This window comes from Cololabis saira, chromosome 10 (genome assembly GCF_033807715.1).
Source record: "Cololabis saira isolate AMF1-May2022 chromosome 10, fColSai1.1, whole genome shotgun sequence".
NCBI lineage: Eukaryota > Metazoa > Chordata > Actinopteri > Beloniformes > Belonidae > Cololabis > Cololabis saira.
Genome location: NC_084596.1, coordinates 29,697,196 through 29,724,533, shown reverse-complemented (window position 1 = coordinate 29,724,533; position 27,338 = coordinate 29,697,196). Strand labels below are relative to the sequence as shown.

Here is a 27,338-nt window from a genome sequence, read left to right as displayed (position 1 = left end):
TAACCACAAATTTAACCAGATGTCCTAATTTAAAGTTGAATTTTGAAACATTTGCACTAATTTTTGTAACTATCTTACAACCTTGAAAACCTGAGAAAGTTTTGTTAAAAAAATAAAGTTTATAGTTCACACTTGTACGCTACCGATGACCAGGAACTTCCTCAGTAACCACGTGGTCACCGGTTCCCACCACTTCACCAGCAGTCAGATGAAGGCTAAATTTAGATCCCCCTTTAACCGCATGAGCTTAGTTTTCTATTATCAAAATCATTATCGCTTAGGTCGTGGGATAAAAGTCCTTTCCCCCCCCCAAAAAAACGGTATTGCATGTATTATTTAGTGTACCAATGACAGTTTAATATGGATAGATGGGAGCAGAGCAACAGTGTTTTCTCTGTGGACGTTTAAAGACCACGTGACCTGTGTTTACATCCTCCTCTCAGCTGTTTCTTTCTTCTCCCTCTGCTCGACAGCGGCTCGTCGCTGCACTTTATCTGTTCAATAAATCAGCTAGTTATCTCGGTGAACTACTTATTAGTTGTGTCGAAGAGGCTGCCAGCGTGTGAAACGGGGCTTTCAACTGGCCGTCGCATTTCACGCTGCATCCACTCGCAAAGAGTAATTGCGACACGACTTTGTGAGTATTTTTTTTTTGTTTGGTTGTTTTCCTTTTTAACTAAACCGCTGTTTTTGCGAGTGGTCTTGTTGGTCTCACTAGCCTGGTGTAAAATCCTTTTTTTTTTTTTTACTTGCAGTGGTATTTGTGTGCAGAGGCTTGTGCAGGATAAAGCCTGAATTATGGTTCCGCGTTAAATCGACGGCGTAGGGTACGCGGCGACGCGCGCCGTACGGTGCCAACGCTCTGCGTCGGTGTAACGCGGGACCATAAATCAGGCTTTAAGAGGCGAGCTTACCTAACCTGCTGTGCTGTGTTTTGATGATGGCGCACTCGGGCCCACCAGAGCTAACCACAGCCAGCTCAGCTCTGTCCCCCCTCCAATACTCACAGGATTAATCAGTAACCCTCTCAGATTAAACACATCCGAAATAAAACTATTTTAAACACCAATGCGTGTTCAGGCCGCACAAGCAAGCTAAGTGGGACTTTTTTCTTTTCTTTTTTTTGACCGCTATATTATGCGGAAGGGGCTCCAAGGCATGAGCAATATTTTTGTTTTCCCCGTGGGATTTTTTTTTTTTTTTTACAAATAGAGTATTTCCCCCCCCAACAAACTAGTTTTATCTGCAGATTGGGGTTAATCGCACTGCAGAGAGCTGGCCAGCAACTGCGTTTACTGGAGAAGTGGGGAATAAAACCCGTGTTTTGATCCGATCCCAGTCTGTGTGAGTGTTTGACAGATGCTTTGGTAAATGTTTGACTCGCCACGTGTTTCTCACAGGTGCACAAAAGTGAGATAAACAAAAGAAGCGAGATTAATAAGGGTTGACGAGGCTCCATGAAAACGCTGTTGTTGTTTTGCTCCATCGTCACACGCAGCGCAAAGAACGTGTTACGGCTTCTGATTGGCTGTCGGGTGGTCAGCTGTGTGGCAACCGCACCACGTGACCACGGAGAGCGCTGATTGGCTGCAGCAGATGTCAATCACGGGAACTTAAGAACATCTGTGGACGCCACTGCGTGGAAAACTGAGATGCCAGAAAAATAGAAACACCTCCAAGAGGTGACTAACGTGACTGAGATGAACAGCAACTTTAGTTGAATCAATTTAAAAGGTGTAACTTACGTTTTATTCACTTTAATTAAAACACACTCCGGTAGAAATTAATGCAAGAAATACCACTGTTTTGAAGACTCAAAAGACCAAATATACCACAATCTAATGGCAAATTTGCGTAATTGTATTTTTTCTTTTTTTTTCTGACACCCAGCATGACTTTCATAGAAATCCATGAACATTTCTGTTGATGTTTCTTCAGTGACCTGATGGTGACTGTGTCAGCAACCTCCTATGGGTCTTTGCTCATTACATATTAGAAAAAGATAAGTCTTTGGTTTTTAGTGTGATGAAAATTTAAGCAAATACTCAGTTATTGGAAATAGCAGGTTTAAAGACACATCTGCTTAATATAAAATATTTTGCTCTGACCTATGATATCACACTCATCTGAAAACTGCATGACTCACTCTCATGGGTAAACAAAGACATCCAGAGCAAATGTTACCAAACTTTTTGTAGGTGGTATATTTCCTAAATTATTATTAGTTTCACACACCAACCTGTTTTGTCAGTACAACAAACAGATTTGTGGTCCCCTGGCTTTTTCTTTCTTTCAAATGTTCTTAAATAGAAGGGGGTGGGGGGGCTGTGTAGTCAAAATTGCCCAAACAGTGAGAGATACTAACAAACTTTTAATTAATTCAGAGTGGACCATAAGGTTCTTACCGATAGCTTGGGGAAGTGCATTATTAATGTCCACTTCAGCAGGGTTTATCCACTAGTGAGCATTTAAATATTATAGTCTGAAGATGGTGCTAAAGGAAAGGTCATTGTGGTAGGCAGTACAACACTATTTACTCTGCTTAAATACATTTACTGCCGCAATAAACAAATTAGTTATATCTCATAACTTTCAAAATAAAAACGTGATCACCACTAAACTAATACTTGTTATTGATTCTATCACAGCAAGAAAAACTACTATGAATGGCTTTTTCTCTAATCCACCCTCGATTTCCTTCTTAAACTTTCAAAAGTCAAAGGAAGTCGGTGGGTAAGTATAACTGACACACTGTCATGTTAAAGCATGAAACATAACATTGATACTCAGTAGAATACGTAAAGGGAGATTATCTGTAAAACCAATGTCCTAGATCTGACACTGGAGCACATATCAGTGGGTCTTAGCTGTCTGAAAGCATGACAATGTTCAGTTTCCTGTATTTGAATATGTTACAATTAATATCTGTATTTTTTGGGGCGAAAAATCACTATGGTCTACCTTAGCAGATTGATTAATTTATCAAATTTAATTAGGATCAAATTGCGAGGGTTTGATGTACTGTTTCTTTTTTGAAAACTTTTTTTCTTCTACGGCACCCGTTTGCAGAATACTACTTAATTTTCACATAAAATTACAAATTTAAATAATTAAGCATTCGTGGAAGAGATCTGGCTGTTTAATTGAAAATGCATATTTAAAACACTGCAGCTGAATCTATCCCAATCTATTTCCATTTTTCTGACAAAACATTAACGAAAAGAGCTAAAGAAATGCAAAATCACAAGATTTGCAACAGCAAGCTGGTCACAAATGCAGTTATTAGTCACTTCTTTAATACACCTGTACATGTGAAGTTTCATACAGCTTAGCTTCACAAAGTTTGGTTTCTCTTTATTGTTGAAATTCAAGAAAATGCATGCACCTGTTTAGAGTTTAAAAGTAAAGTGTTTCTATTACTTGGCTGTTTGTGATATTTATATACTTGATCAGGACCAGAATATCAAGCCCAACCCCAAATGTAATCAAATTCATGACCTAAGTGCCAAAAAGGTTTTATTAAAGTAACACCTCTATGAAAATACTGATGAACCTATACATAGTCAGTGTCATTGTTGTTTATAAATATAAAGTTAGGATTACCCAAGATTGCCTTTAATGTGCTCCAGATGGAAAAGAAAGTGGTGCCTGTTTCTACAACTTTATTGCAAAATTAAGTGGCATGCCTGATTATTTTTACGATATGGTGGAAAACAGATATGGTCTTAAGATTCAGAAATATAAATGCAATTTTGTATTCATAACCTCTTATTTTACAGTGTAAAGGCGGTAAACATGGGCAGTTAAGTTCACACTATCTGTTATTCAACACTGCGCGTCTGGGTGTGCTGCCTGGACAGGCCTCTGGTATTTGGTTACAGCATCAGAGCTGCTCTTGGGTTACTAGAGGATCTCTTACATGTTTTGTCATTCTGTTAGGTGTTCCCAACCAGGCTATGGGAGCCATTCATGACCTCAGATCATGTTTATATACTTTCCCATACACAGTCCAGGGCCTTGTGCGAGTTTTTTGCAAGTGGAGTTTTCTTTACAAAGTGAGTTTTTCTTTTCAGTTTAGAACTAGCTTTACTGCAGCAACAAATGCTCTTATCTGGTTTCTTGATTTGTGGTAAAGCAGGGGATTGTTAATGACCTCTGTTTCAAGATTGTGGATTATCAGTAGTAAGACTATAGCACTGTCCAAAAGCAATTTATGCCGAATACCTCGCATGACCCATTTTCCTGGATTTTCTTCCAAAGCCCACAGAAGGGAAAAGGGGGGTATAAAAATGCTCTGGTGTATGTCCAGCAATAGTGAGGGAATCATTGATTCTTTTTGCCTGCAAGAAAGAGCCTGTGGAAAATTACCTTAGTGTGCCTTCCACTACAAAGTCACCTCTGTATTTAATCTTTATTAGCTGAGTCAGATGTGGAGATGCTGAGGAGGCAGAGAAGGAATTCTCAACTTGCTTTCCGAGGCTGCACATCAAGCTGCACACGTTCAGATTGGTGGGACTATTTTTGTTGTCAAAAGTGTTTATAAAATACCAGCAACTGCAGAGTTCTCCCTTGATTGGTAAAAAAGCTTTAGTTTCTAAAGAATTATTAGAGAAGAATAGAGATCCCATCTGCTACAAGAGTTGCAATAATCTGTACTATATGTTTATTGCTTTTTTCTTAACCAAAAATATCAAACGAGGACATCATTTTTTCAGTATTTGTTCAACTATAATGGATAACAAACTATTTCAGTGTTTTTTCATGTTGCACTCAGATAAAAAAAGGATCACTAAAATAATTGTTTTATTTATTTTTTGAAGGTCATTGTATGAATTTCTCATTAATTTACTTGAATACGTGTATTTATAAAAATCAATTTCCCTCAAACATTTAAATCTTGTCCGAATTGGAAAGTTAAACCAATATCAGGTTTTAATTTTTCCTTAATTTTTCACTTTTATTGCAAGATTGCCAGCTGATGGAGTTGAGAAAACAGGAAAACATCTGTTCTGCCTTTTAACATTTAATCTATTAAAAAGTCGATTGAGTACTGATTTGTTATATTAACCCAATCAAAAGATCAATACGTACAGCCATAACTCATCACAGATTTAAAAACTTATAATGGCTCTCGGCTCAATAAACTTGTTCCACTATGCTTCCCATGAAGCTGATTAAGGCATATTTATTGTCATCAAAGAAGCTTTGCCATTACAATACGGGTATTTTCTATTACAGTAGCAGAACTGCAGGGTATGCGTCGTATTCCCATGGGACTCAGATGTCGAATACGTTTTTATATTTTGTCTGATTGTACAGCAGCCTGTTCTTGGCTGCTGACGTTGACTCTGATATAATATAGATGAGAATGTATTTATGGCGCACATTAAAAAACAACAGTTGACCCAAATACCTTTTGAATCAAGGCAAAGTTCACAAACTTAAAAACAAGAAAGCGGAGGACGATAAGAATTTAAATGCTGTAAATTAATGGTAAAATAGGAAAAACAGTACAGACTTATACAAGGGTCTGTTTGGGTGTTGAAAGCCACGGAGAAGTGTCTTCAGCAAAAAATAAATATGTCTAGATTCCAGATGTCCAAATATCTAGGAGCAACTGGCTTATTGGTCTTTTTAGTATTCAGTAATCAATAATGTACACTTCACTTTGATTTGGTCATAACCTGGATGGCATCAGGGCTAAGGCACTATCAACTTAAGTACAGCAACATCACAGCTTTTTATGCCATTGGGATCTTCCTGGTCTTCACTGTTTTCTCAGTTGTTCTTGTAGGAGAGTTTTAGCTGCTGCAAAATCGTCTAAAACTCCAGGAAGTATAACAGAAGATAATAGGAAGTACTGAAATGCTTATAATCTCTGGCTGATGGCTCAGGTTTAGGCTCTGTGCACACTTGCTTGAAAAAGAGTTTTACAGATAATTGTTCACTTACTTCCTGCAAAACAAACCCATCACTTGACTCTTCCTTTATGATGGGAGCAGGTTATGTGAAGAATACTGAAATCACTATAGCAATGAGCAACAATTTCACTGCAAGTAAGAGTGCTTCAGAAAAGGTTAGTCAAAATAGTAAGTTAGTACATGCACGCAGTCATTTAGAATGCGTCATGATATATGATTTATATAAAGTGCTTTAACATATATTTTTCAGAATGTGCAATATGATTGTTTTAGTATGACATGACATATGCTATATGTGGGATTTTATTTATTTTATTTTTTTAATACAGCACACCCCTAATGTCAGTTTTATATTTTATCAATCCACATGTATGTACCAGAGTCTGCAGCAGTATGTGATAATGCCAGTGGTGTAGGGAGCATTAACATAGATGCCTCATAGCAGGTGATTTTTAGTCTGATTCTGAGAAGCTCAGAGAGAGATGCAACCAATGGCTATTGTTATTATTGATTCACTTTGCCTTTTTCTCTCTCCAGAAAGTCAGAATAGTTTTACAATATATTCCCTACAACCTTCCGGGCCTCAAGGTTTTTTTTTTTTTTACCTTGTCTGCACACATATTAATGGTTGATACCATGCCGGTAAAAACCTAAGGCATATGTGCATTATTACTATATTTAGTATATATACATATATATACGCATACATATGCATACACATACTGTACATACATACATATACACATACAAACCCAGTGATTTTTTTTTTAAATCAATAGTATTTTCTGATCAACGATAGAAATAGTTTTAAAAGCAACTAATAACTTTAAGATAAGATAAGATAAGATAAGCTTTATTTTCTCCCTCAGTGGGGAAACTTATTTTTGTTGTCAGTAGTACACTTAGCACACACATGCAGGGGAGGGGTAAAAAGACTGAAAAGTCAGAAATAAAAAATATATAAAAAATTTACAGTAGCTGGAAGAGTTGAATTTGAGCCCTTTCAGCACAAAAAAACATATTACAGTGCATCACTTGGCATGACAGGACAAGAAAATAGCTTATCCTGTAGTTGTGACAGTCCAATTAACTTTTTACAGCATTTTTTGTTTTTCTTGTTCTTTTTTTGTCCTGTGATTGTAGAAAGCGTAGAAGTGATAAATTGCACCAATTATGGTTTTGTTGGATTCAGGCAAGTCACATCAGCGAGTCAGCATGGATTATGCAACATTCCTTGAAGCCAAATTGAATAGAGACATGATCAAGGTTAATGACTGTACTTGTGCTTTTTCTGTTATGACATGTCTACCTCTGCAGGGAACATGGAAATTTCCTGTGTGTCTCTCGCTTGATAATTTTGATCACAAGAAAGTCCCAGTAGTGCATTAATACAATCTTTAGTCAGCAGTCTGACTAATTCTGCATCCCATTTTTAGATCTCACCAGACACTTTGTTTCCTCACAGGCGTTTTGCTATAACCTGTTTATGTAATATTTCACAGGTCACTTGCCGCCTGGACATGAACGCCCCTCTGAACTGACTTTTGACAGCTCACATTGGCAGGATCCTTCAGCCAGCTTAACTCTCCATGCTGCTGTGAGGAGGACTCGACTCACACTTTGTTCGACTTCAGCCCTTGTGTGACTCTTCATTTTTTTTTCGGCCATGGGGGGAGCTGTGAGTGCCGGGGAGGACAATGATGACCTCATAGATAACCTGAAGGAGGCTCAGTATATCCGTACAGAAAAAGTGGAGCAGGCTTTCCGGGCCATAGACCGTGGCGACTACTACCTGGATGGCTATCGGGACAGTGCCTACAAAGACTTGGCATGGAAGCACGGAAACATACACCTGTCTGCTCCGTGTATATACTCCGAGGTGATGGAGGCCCTAAAACTGCAGCCAGGACTTTCTTTCCTAAATCTGGGCAGTGGAACCGGCTACCTGAGTACAATGGTTGGCCTCATTATAGGTAATCTTCATGTAGCTTTATATCTGCTTCTTTTTCTATTTATTCTATCCATGTCTGATCAGATGTTTTTTCAAATCTTAATGGGGCATCTGCAACTTATCATCTATGGTTGTTGACATAATCATTATTATTTTTATAATTTGTCACATGTCTGATAGAGAACATTAAAAATAATGATAAAGGGAGAAGGAATCCTTTTCAATTTTATGCTTATAAACACTTTTTATTGGGCTTAAAACCCAAAATATAATTTAATTTTGCATATAACAAATGAAAGCAGCAAACCTTAACATTTGAGAGCCACAAATCTGTAAATATTTGGCTTTTCTGCTTCATAAATGATCAGGGTGATACCATAATAGAAATAATTTGGACATTTAATGTTGTGCTGGATTTTAATTTTGTTTTCTTCTTTTGCCTTTTTTTTTTCTTCCTCCAAAGGGCCATTTGGGGTGAACCATGGAGTTGAGATCCACAAAGATGTTGTGGAATATGCCAGACAGAAACTGGATGACTTCATAAAAAACAGTGACAGCTTTGATAAGTGAGTGCATGGCCTAAAAGGATATTTCATGGTGGGAAATGTGCTAATTGTCAAATCCAAACGATAAAACAAACAATTTACAGTATTTTCTTTTTCTGCGGTTTGAGAGCCGTACTACCAACTCCCCAGAGACTTTGGCAGTTGCCTAGCAAACAGCTCGGGCCAAGAAACTGCCCAGAACATAACCACCCACACAAACACCCTCAAAATGGAGTATTGTCAGTGTGTAGAAATTAAATAATTAAAAAAAAAACATGTTAAATACTGGTTTTGTTGTTGGTAGACTACATTTATAATGGAGCATCTACAGCAGGCTTGACCTTTGCCCGTTGGTGCAGTTTACGTCTGGGCCATTTGGCAAACATTTCAACTAAGAGTTGCTTATTACACAAAAGCAGTGTCATTTGGCGCATCACTACGCTACGTCGTCACATTCATGCACGCAGACATTCCACATATTAGTCGGTTAATATCTGATTATTTTGATAAATTAGTTGTTGCTGCATTAACTTTTCAGACTTTTAAACCCCTGCCTGATTATTACACTTCAGCTACAATGAACACCATCACGGAGAGCTGCTATAAAATGTCACTAACATGATTGATGAAACTAGCTACACCATGGGAGTGCATATGTGCCACGAAAAATCCCTCAGCAAATGTAGAAATAAATCCACCTTCAATTTATAGTTTCTTACTTTGATTTAAATTTTGACTCCTACCAAGTTAAGTCACAAAGTATCTTGGGTTTTAAAGTACTTCTGTTGATTTGACAATTTAAGAAAAAACTCGGTCAGCACACATACTTGTTTGCTGTGAAATCTTTGAACAATTACCAGCTTGATTTTTACATGAGCTCAATCTGATTTTTCAAGCAATCTGTCCTTTACAAGTCCATTAAAACCATTTTTTACATTTTCTGTGTCACATCCGGCACCTGGAGATAATGTTTTGAGACTTTCAGGGCTGTAGTGCATGTACGACAGTGGTTATGTAGTTTTACATATTTCTCTACAAATGTGATGATGAGCCCGACAGATGGAAAAACATGTTTTCCATGAATAGTTTGTATTTTACATATATTTATTTTATTTATTTTTTGCCAGGTTTGAGTTCTGCGAACCAGCCTTTGTGGTGGGGAATTGCCTTGAAATCTCAACAGACAGTCACCAATATGATCGCATTTATTGTGGCGCTGGAGTGCAGAAAGACCATGAAAATTACATGAAAGTACTGCTCAAAATTGGGGGCATACTGGTGATGCCTATAGAGGATCAGGTAAGCGCTGCAAGCTATCAGACTGATACAAAATGCACACACTCTGACTGCTATTCACTTGTCAAAACATAAAAGAAAACAAGGTAAGATAGCTTTCACCCGCAAGACTCGTTATGCAACTTTCACATGCATTATTGAGCCACGACGCCCCAGGATTTATGCAGCTGTGTACAGAGTGCTGCATAAATAATGTTTTCTTTAAAATGTTAGATGTGTGCATATGGACACAGTATGTGAGAGAACATTGATGAAATGTTGTTGGTGGAGAAATGTTTTATAGGAGGTTAAAGGTTATGATAGATTCCTGATCTGAAGGCTTCTGGGGAGTGTAAAACATTTAGTGGAAAAATGTAAAGTTAAGCTTGGTTTACAGATTAGTCCAACGGAAGGTTTTGATGTTTTCTTCTCGGGATTTCCAGGGGTGTACAATATGCTTGAAATAAATCAGATGTCACATTATTTTTTTTTTTTCTCTTTTAAAGACATTCAAGCCTGAAGGAAGAACAAAAACGGTCTCCACACTTGTTAATCATTGCTCAGAAAATAATTAAGGGTAATTTAAGCCTGAAAGCACTACAACTGAAATTAACACAGGCTGTGTCTGCTCCAGTGTGAATCATTTTCAAAACATATCTTTCCCTCTTTGTTGTAGCCTTTTATCAGCACCAGTCCCGTTTTTTATCTACCGTAGACCTTATAAAAATGATCCTCAAGAGTGGACAACTATGAAACACCAGTTTAAGTAGAGAAGTGGGTGTACAGAGCTGAACATGAAAATGTTTTGTCTTTAAATAGTGATCAGACACTAGTGCACAGAACAAACATATTTATCTTCATCTTTTTTTCCAAATTTCTCATATGAAAATTCCCATACCCTGAAATGTTCTTTCCAGTTAAGATGGTTAATGACGGACCTTGCAGCTGGCTTCAAGGTGTCCTCCATCAGCTGATATGAATTGATATGTTGCCTGCAGTTTGAATGCCTTTGCACGTATTTGGGGCTTAGCCAGGGGTTGTAGGTCAGTAGAGAGACTTCAAACCAGAGGGCAGATGGATCCTGCTCCAGTTTTACCCATCTGCATGTCCATGTACTTGGGCCAGATGCTCAATCTTCCGTGTTTGTGTATTGTAGGTCCTCTGAATTAAATAAAATAACTGTTATGAATATGTAAGAAAGGGTGACTTTTGGCGTGGACCGTAAAGCATTTTGTTCTAAAAAAAAAAAACCCCATTTGAAATGTGATATAAACGCAGTCCATTTACTGTGATTCCTCCAGCTACAAAGGAAGTATTTAAGTTGTTTCTGCTGGTGTAGATATCATAGCCTGATGTGGGCTAACAGTGTATTAAGAACTGTCACACAGCGGATTGGTAATTTCACGTCATGGCCTGAACTGTCATATAGCTGTCATTTACTGAGGACCGTGTGTCATGTGTCAAACTGATATCAGCTGACATTTTAATGATGTGATTGGTTGCGGTTGGTGATACAATAATATACAGGCCTTTTTTTCTGCAGTGTTCAGTCATACTGTTGTTTAATTGAAGTGGTTAGTAAAGCAAAAGTTATTAAAACCCCTGCCATTTCAAAGGTAAACCCTCATTTGTCTAGTTACGTTTTACATTTTAGTGAATTAAAACATAAGAAGACAAAAGCTTTGGCTTTGGCATATAGTGATGAGATTTTGAACACCCCCCCTAGTGTATAGATGACATGTTGATTTGAAAAGGACAAAAAAAAACATGCAGATTTATGAGGTGTGAAAATGAACTGCAGTCATCACACCTGAGATAAGCCAGTAGGGGTAAATATTCTGCTGAATTTGGGTTTGGATTTTTTTTTTTTCCCTCAATACAATGAGATTGTGTCTATTATTTGCATGTCTGTGAGATATTTTACTTTATCAGTTTTTATTTCCAATGATGAACTCTGGCCCCCTGGAAAAAAAAGATCTTGATGCCTATTAGACTACCTGATTAAATAAAGATCATGTCAAGAGTTCGTTTTATAATTGTGATAGTTTTGTTTTTTCTCATACTGTTGGCTGCAGCAACCTTTGGTTATTTTCTCCTTTCGCTCAAATTTAAGTCCATTCCTGACAGTTTTCAGTTGCACTTCCAACAGAGTGCTCTGATGTACTCAGAAGTAACACTATGTAAGACAGCTGCTCTTTCGTTGTTTTGGGTGCACTTGGTAAGCAGCTTTAATGTGCACGTGTTACCTGATGAGATGGATGTGGACGAGGGGTTTCTGACAGTTAAGAAACAGGCTCCTCTGGGAGGAAATAACTGCTTTGTGTGTACTTTCGACTTTACAAGGTGTTATACATTTAGATAAAAGCATAAGACCTCTTTAACCAACCTGTTTTAGTATATAATGGCAATATTTATTTACTTTTATTCTTTATTGATTTAATGATTCATTTTTTTTTTTTATTTTTTTTTTCAAATATTTTTATCCCGGTTTTTTTCCCCCATTTTATCACCCAGTGCTCCTTTCTAAGTAACAGTCCTGGGCGTTGCCATTTATTGATTTAATGATTTGACTCCATGTGTCAGCCCAGTGTAACCCATGGAGGTTACAATGTGTGAAAGTTAATTGGTATGAATTTAATAGTGAGACTTTATTAGAATATAACAACAACAAAAAATTATAGATTGAGAGTCTGTCATGGCACATAACCCAAGCCCTTCGATGTAATGCATCATTCTTGTTTTATTCAGTGTTGAATTCATGCATTGTCTGTTTATGCAGCTGACCCAGATAATCAGGACCGGCCAGTGCATGTGGGAGAGCAAAAACATCTTGGCGGTGTCCTTTGCCCCTTTGCTGCAGCAGAGCAGAGCAGATGGAGAGAAGCCTGACACTGTCCAACTGCGTAAGTTGTCCTGCCTCAGAAAAGGAAGAAACAATAAAAACATCCTCATATCTTACTACTATATTTTCCCGTTTTGAAGTGTAAAGCTGGTGATATTTGGAAGTTGAAAATGATTTGAAGAGTGATTCCAGAAGCAGGATTCGCTCCGTTCCTGTGTTATTTCTTTCTACTGAGGCACAGTTTTGTTGTGTCCTCTCTTGTTTATGGCAAACTTGTTGAAAGTTTAGTGCAGCAATGTGAACTTCTAAAGGACCGTCTCATCCCTCTCTGTCCTCAGCCCCAGTCACCGTCCGCAGCCTTCAGGACCTATCTCGGATCTACATACGTCGCACCCTCAGAAACCTTGCCAACGAGGACACGCAGGGGAAGGGGATGGTGCAAAGAGTTCCCCAGAAGCGCAAACGCAGGCGCTGTCGGCGGCGACGCGTCAACACCTACGTGTTTGTCGGGAACCAGCTCATACCGCAAATGGTAGAGAGCGAAGAGGAGGAACATGCTGAGGAAGAACACAAGGAGGTGGAGGAGGAAGAGGAGAGAGACATTGGCGAAATTGAAATCCTCAAGCAAGTGAACGTGTTGAGAGACCAAATAATGGCTTTACCACTGCCAGAGTCGCTGAAAGCATATTTGCTGTATTACAGAGAGAAATGACTTTGTTCTTTATGGGTGCGCTGCCTGCTGAAATTGTTTTCTTCACCCTTTTCAGTACAAATGTAGCATTATTATCACATACTCCTGATAGCAACACTGTATCGGAATGAAATGTCCTGCAGTAGATACTATTGGATAATAATGTTACGATTGTCACAAGCGTTACGTTTGATTTGTTGATTTGTATGTTTTAAAAACAAGATGTAAAAAGTATTCCAAATGGACATAGTTTCACGAACCAGTTTTGAAATTCAAATTATATCACAATGGCAGGATTTCTGCAGAAATGCGCGGATCAAAAACTGTATAAAACTAAATTCTTACAAGGTTTGTTGAGATATGATGACTCTTGAATCAAGCCTTTCTCTTTTTTTTTTTTTCCTTTGCACCTTTTTGTAGAAGCTTTAACGAACCATCAGTGTCTGGTGGTTTTAATGATGCAGAAAGCAGCAGAAGAAACAAAGAGGCAAACAAGGCCACATTCTCCCATTTTGATTAAAAGATGTTCTTGCATAACGGGGCACTTATGTTATTACAAGGTCAGTGTGTTTTTTACCTTCCTGTTACAAGACATCACTGGGGAAAAAAAAAACTAGATTGGTTTGTAATACATTTTTTTTCTACAGGCCACCTTTTAATGTGACATTTTCTACAGGCTGCGTGCATTCATGTGGTTTCTTACATGTTACTTGACACAATGTGAGCCCTTATCATAATTTTACCCCTTTTGTGGATGCATATAATGAATTATATTACAGCTTTGACATCATGAGGAAATAGGTGACAGTTGTTTAAAGGGTTGCTCTTATTTTCAACTAAACTAGTGAAGGGGGGATATTAGTTAATAATGAACACATGCATGAATTTATTGTTCAAGTCTTGAGTGATCCTGACTTTGCTTCACTTTATTTTTCTTTTTATATTGGTCACTGGAGATGATGTCCCATGTGATCAAGTTTGGAAAAGATTCTTTAAAAACTAACAAAAAAGGAAAAAATGATCTGTATTTAAAGATGATCAATCCGTTAGATGGCCTTGAGATGAATTTTGTGTAGTAATGCTTTTTTTTTCTATATTAAAAAATAAAAAAATAAAAAAAAATTACTGTTCAAAATCACAGTTGTTGAGGATTTTGACGCCTTTTGTATCCTGGACGAAAAAGCACCTTAATCTGCAATCCTCAAATGAAAAAACAAAAAAATGGTGCCATTTTTTTTTTTTTCTCTCCCTTGGCTTGCTTTGTTGACTGGACTCATTGTAATGCAAATCCTGTTTAAGTACAGTGTGCTTGCAGAACTGTCCTGATAGTGATGGCCTTCAAGTGCCAACATACTGTACCCCATCACATTAGGATTTCTGTGAACTTCCCGTGGGATACTGAGTGTATCTCTCCAAACAAAGGTGAACTTCTACAAAAACATTCCTCCATGAAAAAAAGAAAATGGCACATCACTGATAGTCATCGGTTTTCTTCATCCTTTATTGTCACGCGTTTGTAAAAGTTCCTCCATCTTACTTTGAATGCATAATTTAGTATTCAGAAAGCTCAGTTGAATGTTGTTGATATTAATTCTATTCAGTATATAAAAGTGATTTCTACAGTATGTATTGTTATTCTGCACACAGTTTAATTTGCAGTTGATTTGTTGTAGCGCCCTCTTGCTGTACTGTACTACTCTTGACACTGGGAACTCTGTAGATCAAAACTTCACTGCTATCTGTGACTTAGAGAAGATATACTAGCGCTAGGTCTTCATTTTGTAATAATGCAAAAGATTTTGGTTCAGGATTGATTATTCTATTAGTAGTTTTTGTGTGTAAGGACATTACTTTTTATTTTATCCAAGTTCATCCTTTTTTCTTTTTTTTTTACTTTATCTTCAGAGCTTTGCAAGTAAGCAATAATTGAATAAAATCATCTCTATACTTATAGTTACCCAGAAGAATATAACAGTCTCACTTGATTTACAAGTTTCCACGACCAATTACAGCCATGTGACAATTTATATACCGTCACCTAAAATGCAGTTGTTAATGAAAAGGAGCGCTACAGCCTGGACTCTCCGGTTGCGCCCTGTATCAAAGTTAATGGGATTGCTATGGTTACATCTGATGTGGATGGCATCGGACTAAAAAAAAAAAATGGTACCTGACAAAAAAAACAAGTTATAACCCGCCATGTGCTTTAATTTTACATGAATTTGTTTAGAGCCAAAATGGTCCTGTTGCAGTTTATTAGGCTTAGGTTGATTTCTCATGGTGTGTGCAGTTCTTTTTGAAATTGTGTTGTTTCATCGTAAATCTGTGGCACAAAAATAAAGGTCACATTCACAGAAGGTGTCTGCTAATTATTGCAGGGACTTTTTTTTCTCTTTTTGACTGGGTTAAGAAATTGATTTTAATCCAGGTTTAAGGAAAAATACTGAGCAGAGTTCCTTAAAAAATTATAGAAATGAAGAGCAGGGGTTAAAATACCCCGGCATGCACACTATACTTTGTTTTAAATCCAAATTACTCTTTTTTTTTTTTTTTTTTTTGTAAATAAAGAAATCTCTCTTGGTTGCTGAGGATACTGCTGCGAAAGCTGCACAGGAAGCACTTTGTCATCATGAGCTTAAAAATGCAGACCACTCAACTCCACACTGAGCTTCTAAGATCACGAGCAATCCTGCTGCCAAGAGTGAAGTAGATACGGTGAAAAAAAAGATTTCCTTATTTACGAATGAGATGGATTACAAGGGAATAGTTGCTCCAATGTGAAAAGCCTCTGTTTCATACTCTGAATTTTTCATTAATTTAAAACCCACAACAGCACTTGGGTAACTGGAATAGGCAGATAAAGAAAAGAAGCAAATTCAGATATACTCTGGTTGTCAGTAGCAAATGGCATCTTTCATTAGATGCCTTTCAAAGTTTTATGTGTGGAGCTTAGGCATGGATGACCCTGAAGTCAGTTCCAGGAATATTTCACAGACTCGAGTGAATTCCCTGTGTTCAAATTGCATCCTTGTTTATTTAAAAAAAAAAAAAAGTAAATAAAAGCTTCCATTATGGGGTATTTTTTTTATTTTTTAAAGGAAATCTCATGTTTATACTGTAGACATTGTGAAAAATAAAGCCAACAACTACTGAGCCGTGATATAAAAGGTCTCATTTATTTATTATTACACAGCAGATTCGTAATTAAACATCTGCAAAAAATAAAACTAGCCTCATCCTCCAGATCCAGTGTTATAAGGGTATTTGCGACCAAGATCACAGCAAAGCACAAAAGCTTTACACAGACTTTCTTTGCATAGACTGCACTACCATCGGTTTCCATCAGACTCTGGTACGAACTCAACTCTCTGCAGAGTACCGAGCACTTTACTGGCCCCATTTAATTTGCTATTCTCTAGTGTTTACTTATCCAGCGGCCTTCTCTGTTTGGACTCCTCTCTGTAAATGAGAGGTAAGAGCATTACTAATTACACTAATTGACATGAGCTCTTTATGAATATGATAGTTAAATTGTCACTCTGCAGTATTTATAAACAGTTTAGAGCAGAGAGAAGTTTAAAGGGGTATCTCAAACCTTCAGAGGCCAGGATGCTACATATTTCTGTAATCCTCCTGATTGCTCCTTTCCCAATTATATCATATTTACAAGGTGATGTCAAACAAGGATAAAATATTCCACAAATACACCAGAGCTGATTTTATTTTTCTAAATTGGTCCATTATGAAGAGAGCATAAGGTTATGACCTATGCACCAACTCACCTCTGGTTGACACCAAATTAACAAATGCCACAATCCCAACAAGTAATCCTTCAGTTATCATCATGATTCATGAATCTCTGACTTCATTTGAATCCCAGTGCTTATTTACATCATTAATTTTGGGGGAAAATGCCATAAAAGTCACGGGAGGTGTTTGAAATCCAGCTGTCATTATTGGAACCTTATGACCACAGTGACTTTCTTGATCAGCATTTTTTTAAGTCTGTCTATCATAACCCAAGACAAATTTGAATCCAGACCTTTTCAAGTTATATGTCATATAAATAAAAAGAAAATAATGTTCTGAAGCTTTCATTTTTGTCCACCAATGCTGACAGAAAACTGTAAAATCAAATTCAAAAAGTCCTGCGTTATAAAACCAAAGTGATCTTGGCGTTTAGCTTTTAGCTGGACTTAGCTTGAAGAAAATAAAATAAAGATTTCACCTCAGAAATATCTTGAAAAAAATATGGATAGAATTTTAGTAGTACACTCTGTCATCCTATGTAATGTTCACACTTTCCTTGTGCATGTTTAAGTGATGTATGATCTGAAGTGGGTAAAAAAAACCCAACAAAACCCCTCAAATCTCTTCTGCTTCAACTCCAGGGGCGAGATGCATAAATGATGCATCCACTCAAAAATACTGCTTACACCTTTTCCAGCAGATATTTAGTACACAATTTTGACTTTGCGATACGGTGACGTGGAAAAGAATGTCATAGGGTTTGACGTAAAACAAAACACAATTTAACTCTGATAGTTTAATAGTGGTTTTTTGTTGTTGTCCTTATTACTTATTTGATTGTGGCCGCGACAAATAACTGTATCAGACAGTGGTGTAGCCGCTGTTCTGGTGGTGTGGAAAGGCCTTGGTAACAGTCATTTCTGGCACCAGATAATATTTGGATCACGGACCACTTTAGGTTTCCAAAGGCTGTTTAAGTAAACATGCTCCGTCTGCACACCTGTGTCTCTCCCCTAATCATCTTCACGCAAGGCTGCATAACCCAATAAACAAGCTATCTGTTCATCAGCTGCAGATAAAGCGGAGGCTGCTGGTCCTCAGCCTGCACACCTGATGATGTCCTTGGTGAGCTGATGCACATTTGCCTCTTTATTCATAATCCAGCTATTACCTTTTTTTTTCTCTATACACATAAAGCTGATTGCTTCTGTATTTTCCATCCGACAGTTTTTTTTCTTCATTCTGTTTTGTGATTCCGGACAGATTTCACCAAATAAATTCCCTTCCCTTCCCTTTAATTTCAAATTGAGGCAAATTGTGATGATTCTTAACTGTTTCTTTCTTCATTAGCATTTCTACATATTTAGTTCCGGTACAAGTATTTTTATGTGCAAATGACTAATTAGAGGAGTGTTCACATCCAATTACGACTAAAGATAAGGGTGGAACTCTAATGAAGGATGATTGCTAATACAAAGATAAAAGATAACCATGTGCATGCATGGCTGTATAAATCTTACAAAAAGTGTGCCTCCACACACTTTGAGTGGTTAAATTGTCATAAAAGTTTTATGCATCTGGCCCCTGATCTTTACCAGAATCAAATGGAAGAGGAACAGCATTTTTCTGTGTGATGCTTTGTGAACGTCTGAGGATTAAGAGAACGATAAAGTCACTTAAAACTTAAAAACCTTTTTGAACAACACATTTTGTGTCCATCAAGTCTCTGTGAATGTATTTAAAGTATAGTTTCAAAGTAAGGTCCAAAGTGCGCTAGAAATCGGCAGATTTCAAGAGTGGCACTCACAACAAGGCCTTTTATTCCTCGCAGTGCCTGCAGCTGTCCGCCACGCAGTCACAGTCCAGTCTTCCTCCAGCACGTTAGGCCACGTTCATGATTAAGTGCGGTGTCGTTTCTTACAAGAGGTCCAGAGAAAGTAGCACCTGTCAAGTGGCATATTTCAGTTTGGGAGTCTGTGAATTGCAGGAGAGACTGGAAAGTGAAGGAATCCCAGCGGTCGTTGCAGTGCCTTGGCTCTCCACAAACACTGGGTCCAGGCAAGCAACTTTGGCAGCGAAAAAAGCGTGAATGCAGTGAAGCACAGCGAAGAGGTTTGAGAACTCCAGCTCCTAAAAGAAAGAAGGAAAAAAACAAATACCTGAGTCAAACACAAGTGATTCATTTACTGTAACTTTGTTGCTGTGAACCTTTTGACACAGAGCATGGAACATCTCTTAAACCGAATTTACCTTTGCTTCAATAGATTTGGAGTCTTGATTTTGGAATAAAAACTTGATTTTGCTCTTTCCATCATCAGATGATCCTTTCAGCTGGGAGAATTTATATCTCCACAGCACTGCCTGAAATGACAGATAAGACATATCACTGTAACTCTAAAGGAGTAAAACTACAACTAAATATATCTTAACATATTACTATTTTATTTGTTTTCTTTTATGAATTTACTTTTTTTCCCACGAAAAATTCATGTTGAAATCCACATGGAACTGGTTGGAAACAGGACACCTCAGATCAACCTGGGTCAGAGGTTGTGAAACAAAAATGTGTTGCTTCTGGCAGTAGAAAATAAGATAAAAAAAAAAAAACAGTACTATTTCAGCGTAACTAGCAGAGCTTCAGGGATTCAATCAATGTTGGAATGTGTAAACAAAAGGTGCACCGTGAATCAGTTGCCCACCCTCCTCGGGTGGACAACCAGCCATGCTTTTCACATAAATATGCATCAGCTATGTGCACTGGGGAACTGCTCCAACTGCTTCTACCACTGCAGATACAGTATATTCTGCAGCATGTGGTTCACTGTGCTGTGAGAAATGCCATTCAAAACACCACAGACATGACCTTTTAAGTTAACGTCTTTTTTTAGAAACCACGGCAGGTATTCATGAAACATTATGAAGGCGTAACAGAAGTGTCTCATTTCTTCTCTTTGAAATTCACTCTCTCTAATCTTATCAGAGGTGTTGAAACTGTCATCTCTCACATGCCAATCACAAGTACTTTCCCTGGGTGGTTTCTGATGAGGAAGACTGAGGAGGAGGTGTTCTGAGAGGAACTGCTACCTACATCTGCACTGCTCATATTAGAGTGCCAGTGCGGCTTTGTAGGCTACTGTAAGCAAAGTGTTTCCCTGTTTGTATATAGTTAATGCAGCTCACAATAAAGGATCATCCTCAGTTTGAACTTAACTATTCCGATGCAATTATTTGATAGCTGTGCATCATTAACAGTTCAAAGTGGCATAGAGGAACTTTTGCATAATTGTTGCTTTTTTTAAGCTCAGTGAGTCTCCCTATAGGCATGAACTCTAAGATGTGCTCATGTTCAGTCTCTTGCTTGGTCCCTTTCTTGTTTTCTCTTCCATCATTACTTTCATGAGTGTCCATGATGCATCCACTGCAGCTCTATGTGCTGAGACACACGCAGCTGCTTTTGCAGTTTACTAAGTTCTTCTTATTGACATTTAAATAAGTGTTGGGGAAAATAAATGCCTTAGCGTTACATGTAAGCTCACAAAATAAGATAAGTACCCACTGAGGATGTGTTTAAATCGCCTAAGTAAACTGCCTACATATAAAAGGTCATATTGACTTTTGGTCTTCAAGAACATATTTTCCTGGTGACTCTACAGGATTAAAAACACTTAGCATTATATATTAGACAAATAGGCTCAAATTTGACCATTTATTACAATTAACCTAGGTTCACACTAAATGATACAGACTTATCATCAAACAACTTTTATGTTTGATCATTTAGAAGCAGTTTTTTAAAATTCCTTTTGAACCTCTGATGTGCTCCAGAAATTTCATTTAGTTCTGGATCAGATATTGTCAAGGCAGTGCAGCTCGACCCATACGGCACATTTTATACCCGAGGCAAAACTAAGTGCTTCAACTACAATAGGACACCCTGCTCCATTTTTAGTTTACAGATTTTTCTTCGACACACCTGAGTAAATAAGCATTTTTTCTTAGCAAATGACAGATGTTCTCTAAATGGTAGCAGCTTTAACAGACTACAGATAAATTTGCCATCCTTTGACAATTAAGAACTGCAAAACACAGATCATTGCTCAATCAAAAAATAATTATCAATAAATAGATAATGACAATGATAATTATTAGCCATAACTCTGACAGACAGACAGAATTCTCTTTTTTCTTCTGTGAGGCATCTGTGTCTGATATTATGTGGCTTCATGTCACGTTGTACTTCTGCAGTCTGCTATGCCCAATGTGAGCAAAATGTCCAAATGTAATTTGTAACATAGGATAGTTTCTGCACAAATCTATTAAGAAATTGCAGACAGAAAAAAAAAACTATATAAGAATGAATGACTGTTTGATTCAGAAATAGGAAACATTAACATTTCCATATTACATTTTCATTCTACAGTATATTTAAAATATCATACAGTGCCTAACACATCCATTAATATTAAAGAAAGTGACATCTTTGCATAATTATCAGGCTAAAATGTCAGCTGCTAAAAATGTACGCTACCTAATAAAAGCCACACCATTAAAAACCTTGAACAGGTGACACTATTATCATTTTTTATGATGCAATAACCTTCTTTGAAACTTTGTTTCCTCCTGTTCTTCTACATGTTTCTCAAGCCAAGGCTAAGTACAACATGCTCTGCTCCTAAAAATGGCTTGAGGGACTTACCAAGAGCTGAAGAAGCAGACGTGACCCACAGACTCAACAATCACAATCTGATCAAGCAGTTGCACAACCTCCACCCCATGACACCCCTCTAGGTCGAGTGAGGATTGTTTTTGTCTTTTAAACCTGTGTATGTTGCAATACCACTGCTGACTACTTGAGGGAAGCACATAACAGAATAATTAATGTGGAGTAAGTGGAGTAAGACGTAATAAAGTGGCACAAAGTAGTATTACAAAGACGTGCCGCACCATCCCCAGTCATCAGCACATTATTGCCAGTTGCTTTATAAGCACTTGTGTGGTCACAAGTGGTATTCCTATTATCTGGTTTTTAAGATTTAGAAAGCAGGGGCTTTGATCTCTTTGTTCTTTGCAAATTAACCACAAGATAACACTAAATGCTACTTTTAAGAGCTCTTTTGTCCCATGTGGTCAGACTTGGTATTACTACATAACGTGTATTTAAAGGGGACCTATTGTGAAAAACACGTTTTTTCTTGCTTTAACATATATAAAGTGGTCTCCCCTCAGCCTGCCAACTCAGAGAAGGAGGAAAGCAACCAAATTCTGCAGTGTCTGTACAGCCGCCCGGATTAGCCGTCCAGTGTGACGTGGCTTCTACGAGCCGTTCAGATTCTACTCCCTTTCGTTACGTAACCAAAATGAGATTTACAGAGGTTGGCCTCCGATGTGTGAAACCACGCCCACAACTAACTCCACCGGCTGGAGCTTCCGCCATTTTTTCGTAGCGGTGTATCGCGTCATTCAGGCAGCCAATCAGCACAGAGCCTCATTATCATAGCCCCGCCCACTCAGAATCCTGCATAGATAATGAGGTTAGAGAATGGGAAGATAAAGACATGGCTCAGAGGCTGAATTTCTCATTTATTTAGCAAAAACAAAAGCTTGTTTTTAAGACATTCAAGGCTTGTTTAAAATAGGTATTAGATGCCATAATAGGTCCCCTTTAAGGAAGCAAATGTTGTTTTATTTTACTTTCTAGGATGTCGTACATTATTAAGAAAAATAGGTACCATCTGCTGTAGCTGGACCACTTTATGAGCAACAGTTTTGCTCAAGCTGAGATAAATAATTTTTTTGGCTTTTCTGCTATTCAACAAAACTTTCTGCTGGTTTCCATGGCAGTTACGTTGCCTCATCTCATGTATATTCTGTACGAATAATCACTGTTGTAGGCAGTCAGGTGAGCTGCCATTAGTTGTCAGTAGCTTAGCGAACAAGCTCAATGGCTGAGAGTGCAAAAAGAAAAAAAGAAAAAAAAAGTCTGTATTTGAGACAACTAGAGTCAAAAGAAAACTGAATGCTGAATTAAATAAAACATGAGTTCCTATTAGTGTGATGCTTTTTTAATGGGAAGCACTGAGAGAACATTAGGGACTGAAGGGTGATGCCATGATGACCGTATACTGTATCTGTTGGACAGGTAATTGCCCTTTAACCTTTCCACATATGCAACGGCCATGAGCCTGCTCTGCTTTTCTCTCCCAGTGTGTTGGTGGTAACTTCTTTCATCTGAGGCAATCATGAATGTAAATGCTGCTGTGCGGTTCCCGATGCTGACTAGCTGTGCTCCAGCGTTGACCTCACACCTCGCCTCTCTACTGGGACACTCCATTGGAGCGGTCTCATCTCACCCTGCAAATCTTGTGACCACATGGATTCAAAGACGATAAACTCCATCCTGCCCTTCAGTATTTTCAGCTGGTTTAATGTGTACTCTTTATTCATGCACCTCTGTGAAGCACTTGTTTCCTATTTTGTTAAACCTTGTTAAGGAGTTTTGTTGTTGTAGATGTCGTCTGTGACTTGGTACCATTGTTTCAATTTTCTTTTGGAGTATTCACTTTTGTTATTAGGTTTGCTTACTTCAAGCTACTTTTGTGTCCCTTTGTGTCATTGTTGCCTTAAAGAGAGTTGAAAAATACTGCTTTTAAATAAATGACTCTAATTTACAAATTACACCTGGTTTATGTTGCATCTCGTTTCCCTAGCAAGCTGGGGCATATCCTGTATTACATGTAGTTCAGAACGTTTGATGCTTTGTCACTTGGAGGAAACATGAGGAAAACCCTCTTCATCTCTGGCTTGCTGTCAGCCTTCCTACGCTGACACGAGATGAGCTGTATCACACCCACAGTCTACTTTAGTTAGCTTGTAGCCAGTTTGTACATTTGTATATTTTTGTGTAAGGAACATCATAAAAATAGTTAATCATAGAGATAACGAGCAAAAGAAACCTCAAAATATTAGGTTATGTTGTCATGAACTGTGACAAATGAAGCTGCATTCAAATCTGTGAAAAAGATAGGCAATGCAATCCAGGTAAGCTGGTGATGCTCCCTGAGGTTTGTGCTCTGGAGGCAAGATGTTTGATGGAGGCTAGAGGGAAGATAAAAGGGGCATTTTATGTTACTTTCAAAATTCCTCTAACTTTTATGAATTATCCAGGTATCACCAGCCTCACCAACTCCATCCATCTCAATTCATTCAACCGATTATACAGTCGTAAGTGCCTTATACATGTATTGATTTTTCCACCCCTTCACTCTGTGAAAGGTCGACTATGAAGCGCCTTGACCCACATGTCTGGGACTGGCAGACAAAATCGTAACTAGTTTGTGTTTTACTTTCTCCCTCTTTCTACGCTCCAGTTATCCGTGTGTAAACAGCACTGGCGACACAGGAACATCTCACTGGGTACGGAGCCAGCAGATTACTGCTCTACTTGTCAAACAGAGTAATATTCACATTCTTTCCAACAGAGGCCATTATGGTTTTTCAAATTTGCCAATAGCAGCTTTTAATTATGGAGTAATCCCACGCCTTATATTGTGTGCACTTGCAGTTTACATATGGATTGTGTTTGGTGCATTTCTTTCACTAAACAATACTCTGGCAACACAATGATCATCCTTAGGGGACATTGTTGCTTCTTACTGTAGGAATTAGGGCCAAAATCTTAGAGAACAATATGGCATGGCTTGTGTCCTGCTCATCCGCATAATGTGCACCAGCGGAGTAGTCAGCAGGCTCCTCACACTTTTGGGGTAAGGCCAAAATGAACTGTGGGCAGGAAGGAGTGGTTTTAGTTGGGGAGGGTGAGTGATAACCAGCCATCAAACAAATGTGCTCACGCTCCTAGAGTCCTGAATAAGTTGTATTTCCTCGTTGTTTTGACAATAAAGGGGCCGCCGTGTACTCACCTTTGAAGCGGCATCAAAGCAGACAAAGCCCATGCTGAAGTCAATGGTGAGTCCCATAAGGTGGCTCTCCATAATACATGCGTACGTTTTACACTGCAGAACAGCAGAACAAAATGTTACTTACGAAGACTATATGCTGCTACAAATTCCTCACAGATTTCACACGAGCTTTGACAGTCTTTGTGCTAAAATGACTAGACTACAAAAGCTACGTGAAAATCCTCCGGCGTGTTCAAGAGCTGACCTGTATTCTCTCCACCTCCAGGAACGTGGCCATCTGAAAGGCCTTTTCCCAGATCAGCAGCTCACACTCCAGCTCCACGCTAAAGAACATGTCCTCCCCGCTCTCTGTCTGGACACTGAAGCAGTGCTTCCTCTTGTCCACGAGGTCATTGTCCTGAGATGACACACAATAGCTACCAGGCTGACAGCGATACAGTCCCCCCCGGCACGAGTAACTAACACTTATTAGGAGACAACAGCTCACTCCAATGTGTTGTCTGATAGCTTTACGTTAGACAAATTGCAAATTAAGGTACACTTTATAGATGCATATGTGAATTTATTTAAATTAGGCTTGCTGCAGTGAGTTCATCAACTGCACATAAATTCTCACTATCAAATTCAAAGTGACCTCGAACCTGCAGAGAATAAGAAATAAGAAAGAGCTTCTGTGGGATTGCAGAAGAATTCATGCAAATGCACTGTATAAGTGAGTCATATCCGTGCATTCTTCCGATTTGCCTCGCTACTTTATATTCTCTCAATGAATCTGGTGTGAGAGATGCCTCCCAAGATGCTCTGGGAGTCGAATATAAAGAAGAAAAAAAAAGACAACCATACCTTCAAAATCTTGCACATTATCTCGTACACGGTAAAGCTTTTCTCTGCTCTGGTCCAGTCCCATGTTGTCACCTAAAAAACGTCACAGAAATATTGAGTTTGAGTTGAGAAATTTCTCTGTGGAAATGAAAAAAAAAGGACTAATAAATGTCTTTAGGATGAAAACCTTTGTGCTATTGTGTAGGTGCAGCTGCAGATGAAACTACCACTATTTGCTGAACCACTGTTTTGCCTTCAGAAATCCAAAGCTTAACAGGACTGAGGCATGTATCACAGCCTGTCAAGAGAAGTCAAGTATTCTTCTCAGGTAAGTCATCAATAATAAAGAAGCTGCTCTTAACTTAACGTATTCAGGTCCTTATGTTCCACCGGCCACTCAAATTAGCATTTTCCATTTATATCAGCATATGGTGCAGGAAATGTCAGTTATCTATCAATCTCTTTCCATCGACAGCTTATCCCTCTCCTCATAATCACCTAAATGTCTGGCAGAATGCAAACACATTGAATGATCACCATCAATCGTGTGGAGGATCAATGCAATACAAATGATAATAGCTGAGCTGCTTCCTTCTTTTCAAACAAGAAAGTATTTTTCCCTCAACAATATATGGCGTTGAATGAAAAGAAAAAAGAAAAAGAAAAAGAAAACATCCCCTGTGGAGCTGAGTGACATTACTTCCAACACAAGAGTTTGATGGGTTCAAGAAGAAGGTGAGATGTAAGAGCAGATTGACTGAAAGCTTACAGGAGGTGCTGTGAACTTGAAGAGCGAGGAACCCCTCAGAGCAAGGAACTTTGGTGAGTACATTCGGTCCTGAACGGAGTCCTGCTCCTTCTCATCGACCCAGCCCATGTAGATGATCTACCGACAGAGCAAGTAAAGTCAAGTCCCAGCATTGAAAAGTTGTTCAAAAGGTTTTAAAAAACATTGTATTCCTTATTTGCAGTTTAAAACACAAAACAGTATAATTGCCAAAGCCTCCATGTAATCTTCAGCCCATGCTTTGAATTATTCATTAATACGAGTGTCTCAAAATCAGGAGTCAATTGTCACATTATCTTCAGTTAACAAAGCCTGTTTTCTTAACTTAATTATTTCCTAATCGCAAGTAAACAGATTGATTTTCTCCTGGAGTTTTCTGAAGTGCCACTGTGTATAGATGGCATCAGGACAGCTGCAGGAACTGACTTAAGATGACAGTCTCAGATGGCAAACAAACTATGTTTTTAATGTTTACAAATGCCACGGAGCTGTCATTTTACAGCTGCTGGCAGAAGCAGAAAAGTTGATTAACCTCTTGCATCCTCTATCAGCTATCAGAACATGCAGTTTGCTCTAATTGCATAGATTCAGTTAAAAAACCCACGTATATTTATGTCTTGATAAAGGATGATGACAGTAAGATAAATAACCACAATAATATCTGTAATGATGCACTTTTCCCACAAATTGAGGGTGAAGTTTTGTACACAGCAACACTGAGCACACAGAACAACGTGTCCACAGGCTACATATTCCTTCCCTTTGAAAATATGCAGACTTCTCTTCTGCACATGAAATGACTACGTCAGCATGGCATGTGTGCTACGTGATGGTT

The 27,338-nt window shown here is 38.2% G+C and overlaps 2 protein-coding genes across 2 annotated transcripts in view; one reads left to right on the top strand and one right to left on the bottom strand.

The window, feature by feature from the left end:
- Positions 1-409: 409 nt before the first annotated feature.
- Positions 410-15,577, top strand: pcmtd1 (protein-L-isoaspartate (D-aspartate) O-methyltransferase domain containing 1). The gene is made up of 6 exons (XM_061732475.1): positions 410-637; positions 7,424-7,894; positions 8,336-8,438; positions 9,545-9,716; positions 12,472-12,595; positions 12,873-15,577. The coding sequence occupies exons 2-6, from the start codon at positions 7,588-7,590 to the stop codon at positions 13,244-13,246; spliced, it is 1,080 nt and encodes a 359-aa protein (XP_061588459.1). The 5' UTR covers positions 410-637; positions 7,424-7,587; the 3' UTR covers positions 13,247-15,577.
- A 793-nt stretch (positions 15,578-16,370) lies between these two features.
- sntg1 (syntrophin, gamma 1) overlaps positions 16,371-27,338 on the bottom strand; it is a 47,663-nt gene continuing 36,695 nt past the window's right edge. Inside the window, exons 14-19 of the mRNA XM_061732474.1 lie at positions 26,486-26,602; positions 25,738-25,809; positions 25,139-25,291; positions 24,895-24,987; positions 19,226-19,336; positions 16,371-19,105 (exon numbers count right to left, since the gene is read on the bottom strand). Of these exons, the coding sequence (XP_061588458.1) occupies positions 18,923-19,105; positions 19,226-19,336; positions 24,895-24,987; positions 25,139-25,291; positions 25,738-25,809; positions 26,486-26,602 (729 nt within the window). The 3' untranslated portion in view covers positions 16,371-18,922. The remainder of the gene's footprint in view (positions 19,106-19,225; positions 19,337-24,894; positions 24,988-25,138; positions 25,292-25,737; positions 25,810-26,485; positions 26,603-27,338) is intronic.

What these genes read in the sequence shown, in the direction of transcription:
- pcmtd1 (XM_061732475.1), top strand. Translation starts at nt 7,588, where the DNA reads ATGGGGGGAGCTGTGAGTGCCGGGGAGGACAATGATGACCTCATAGAT. An exon ending in AACAGTGACAGCTTTGATAA is followed by an intron (nt 8,439 to 9,544) that starts GTGAGTGCATGG and finishes ATTTTTTGCCAG; the next exon opens with GTTTGAGTTCTGCGAACCAG. An exon ending in GCCTGACACTGTCCAACTGC is followed by an intron (nt 12,596 to 12,872) that starts GTAAGTTGTCCT and finishes CTCTGTCCTCAG; the next exon opens with CCCCAGTCACCGTCCGCAGC.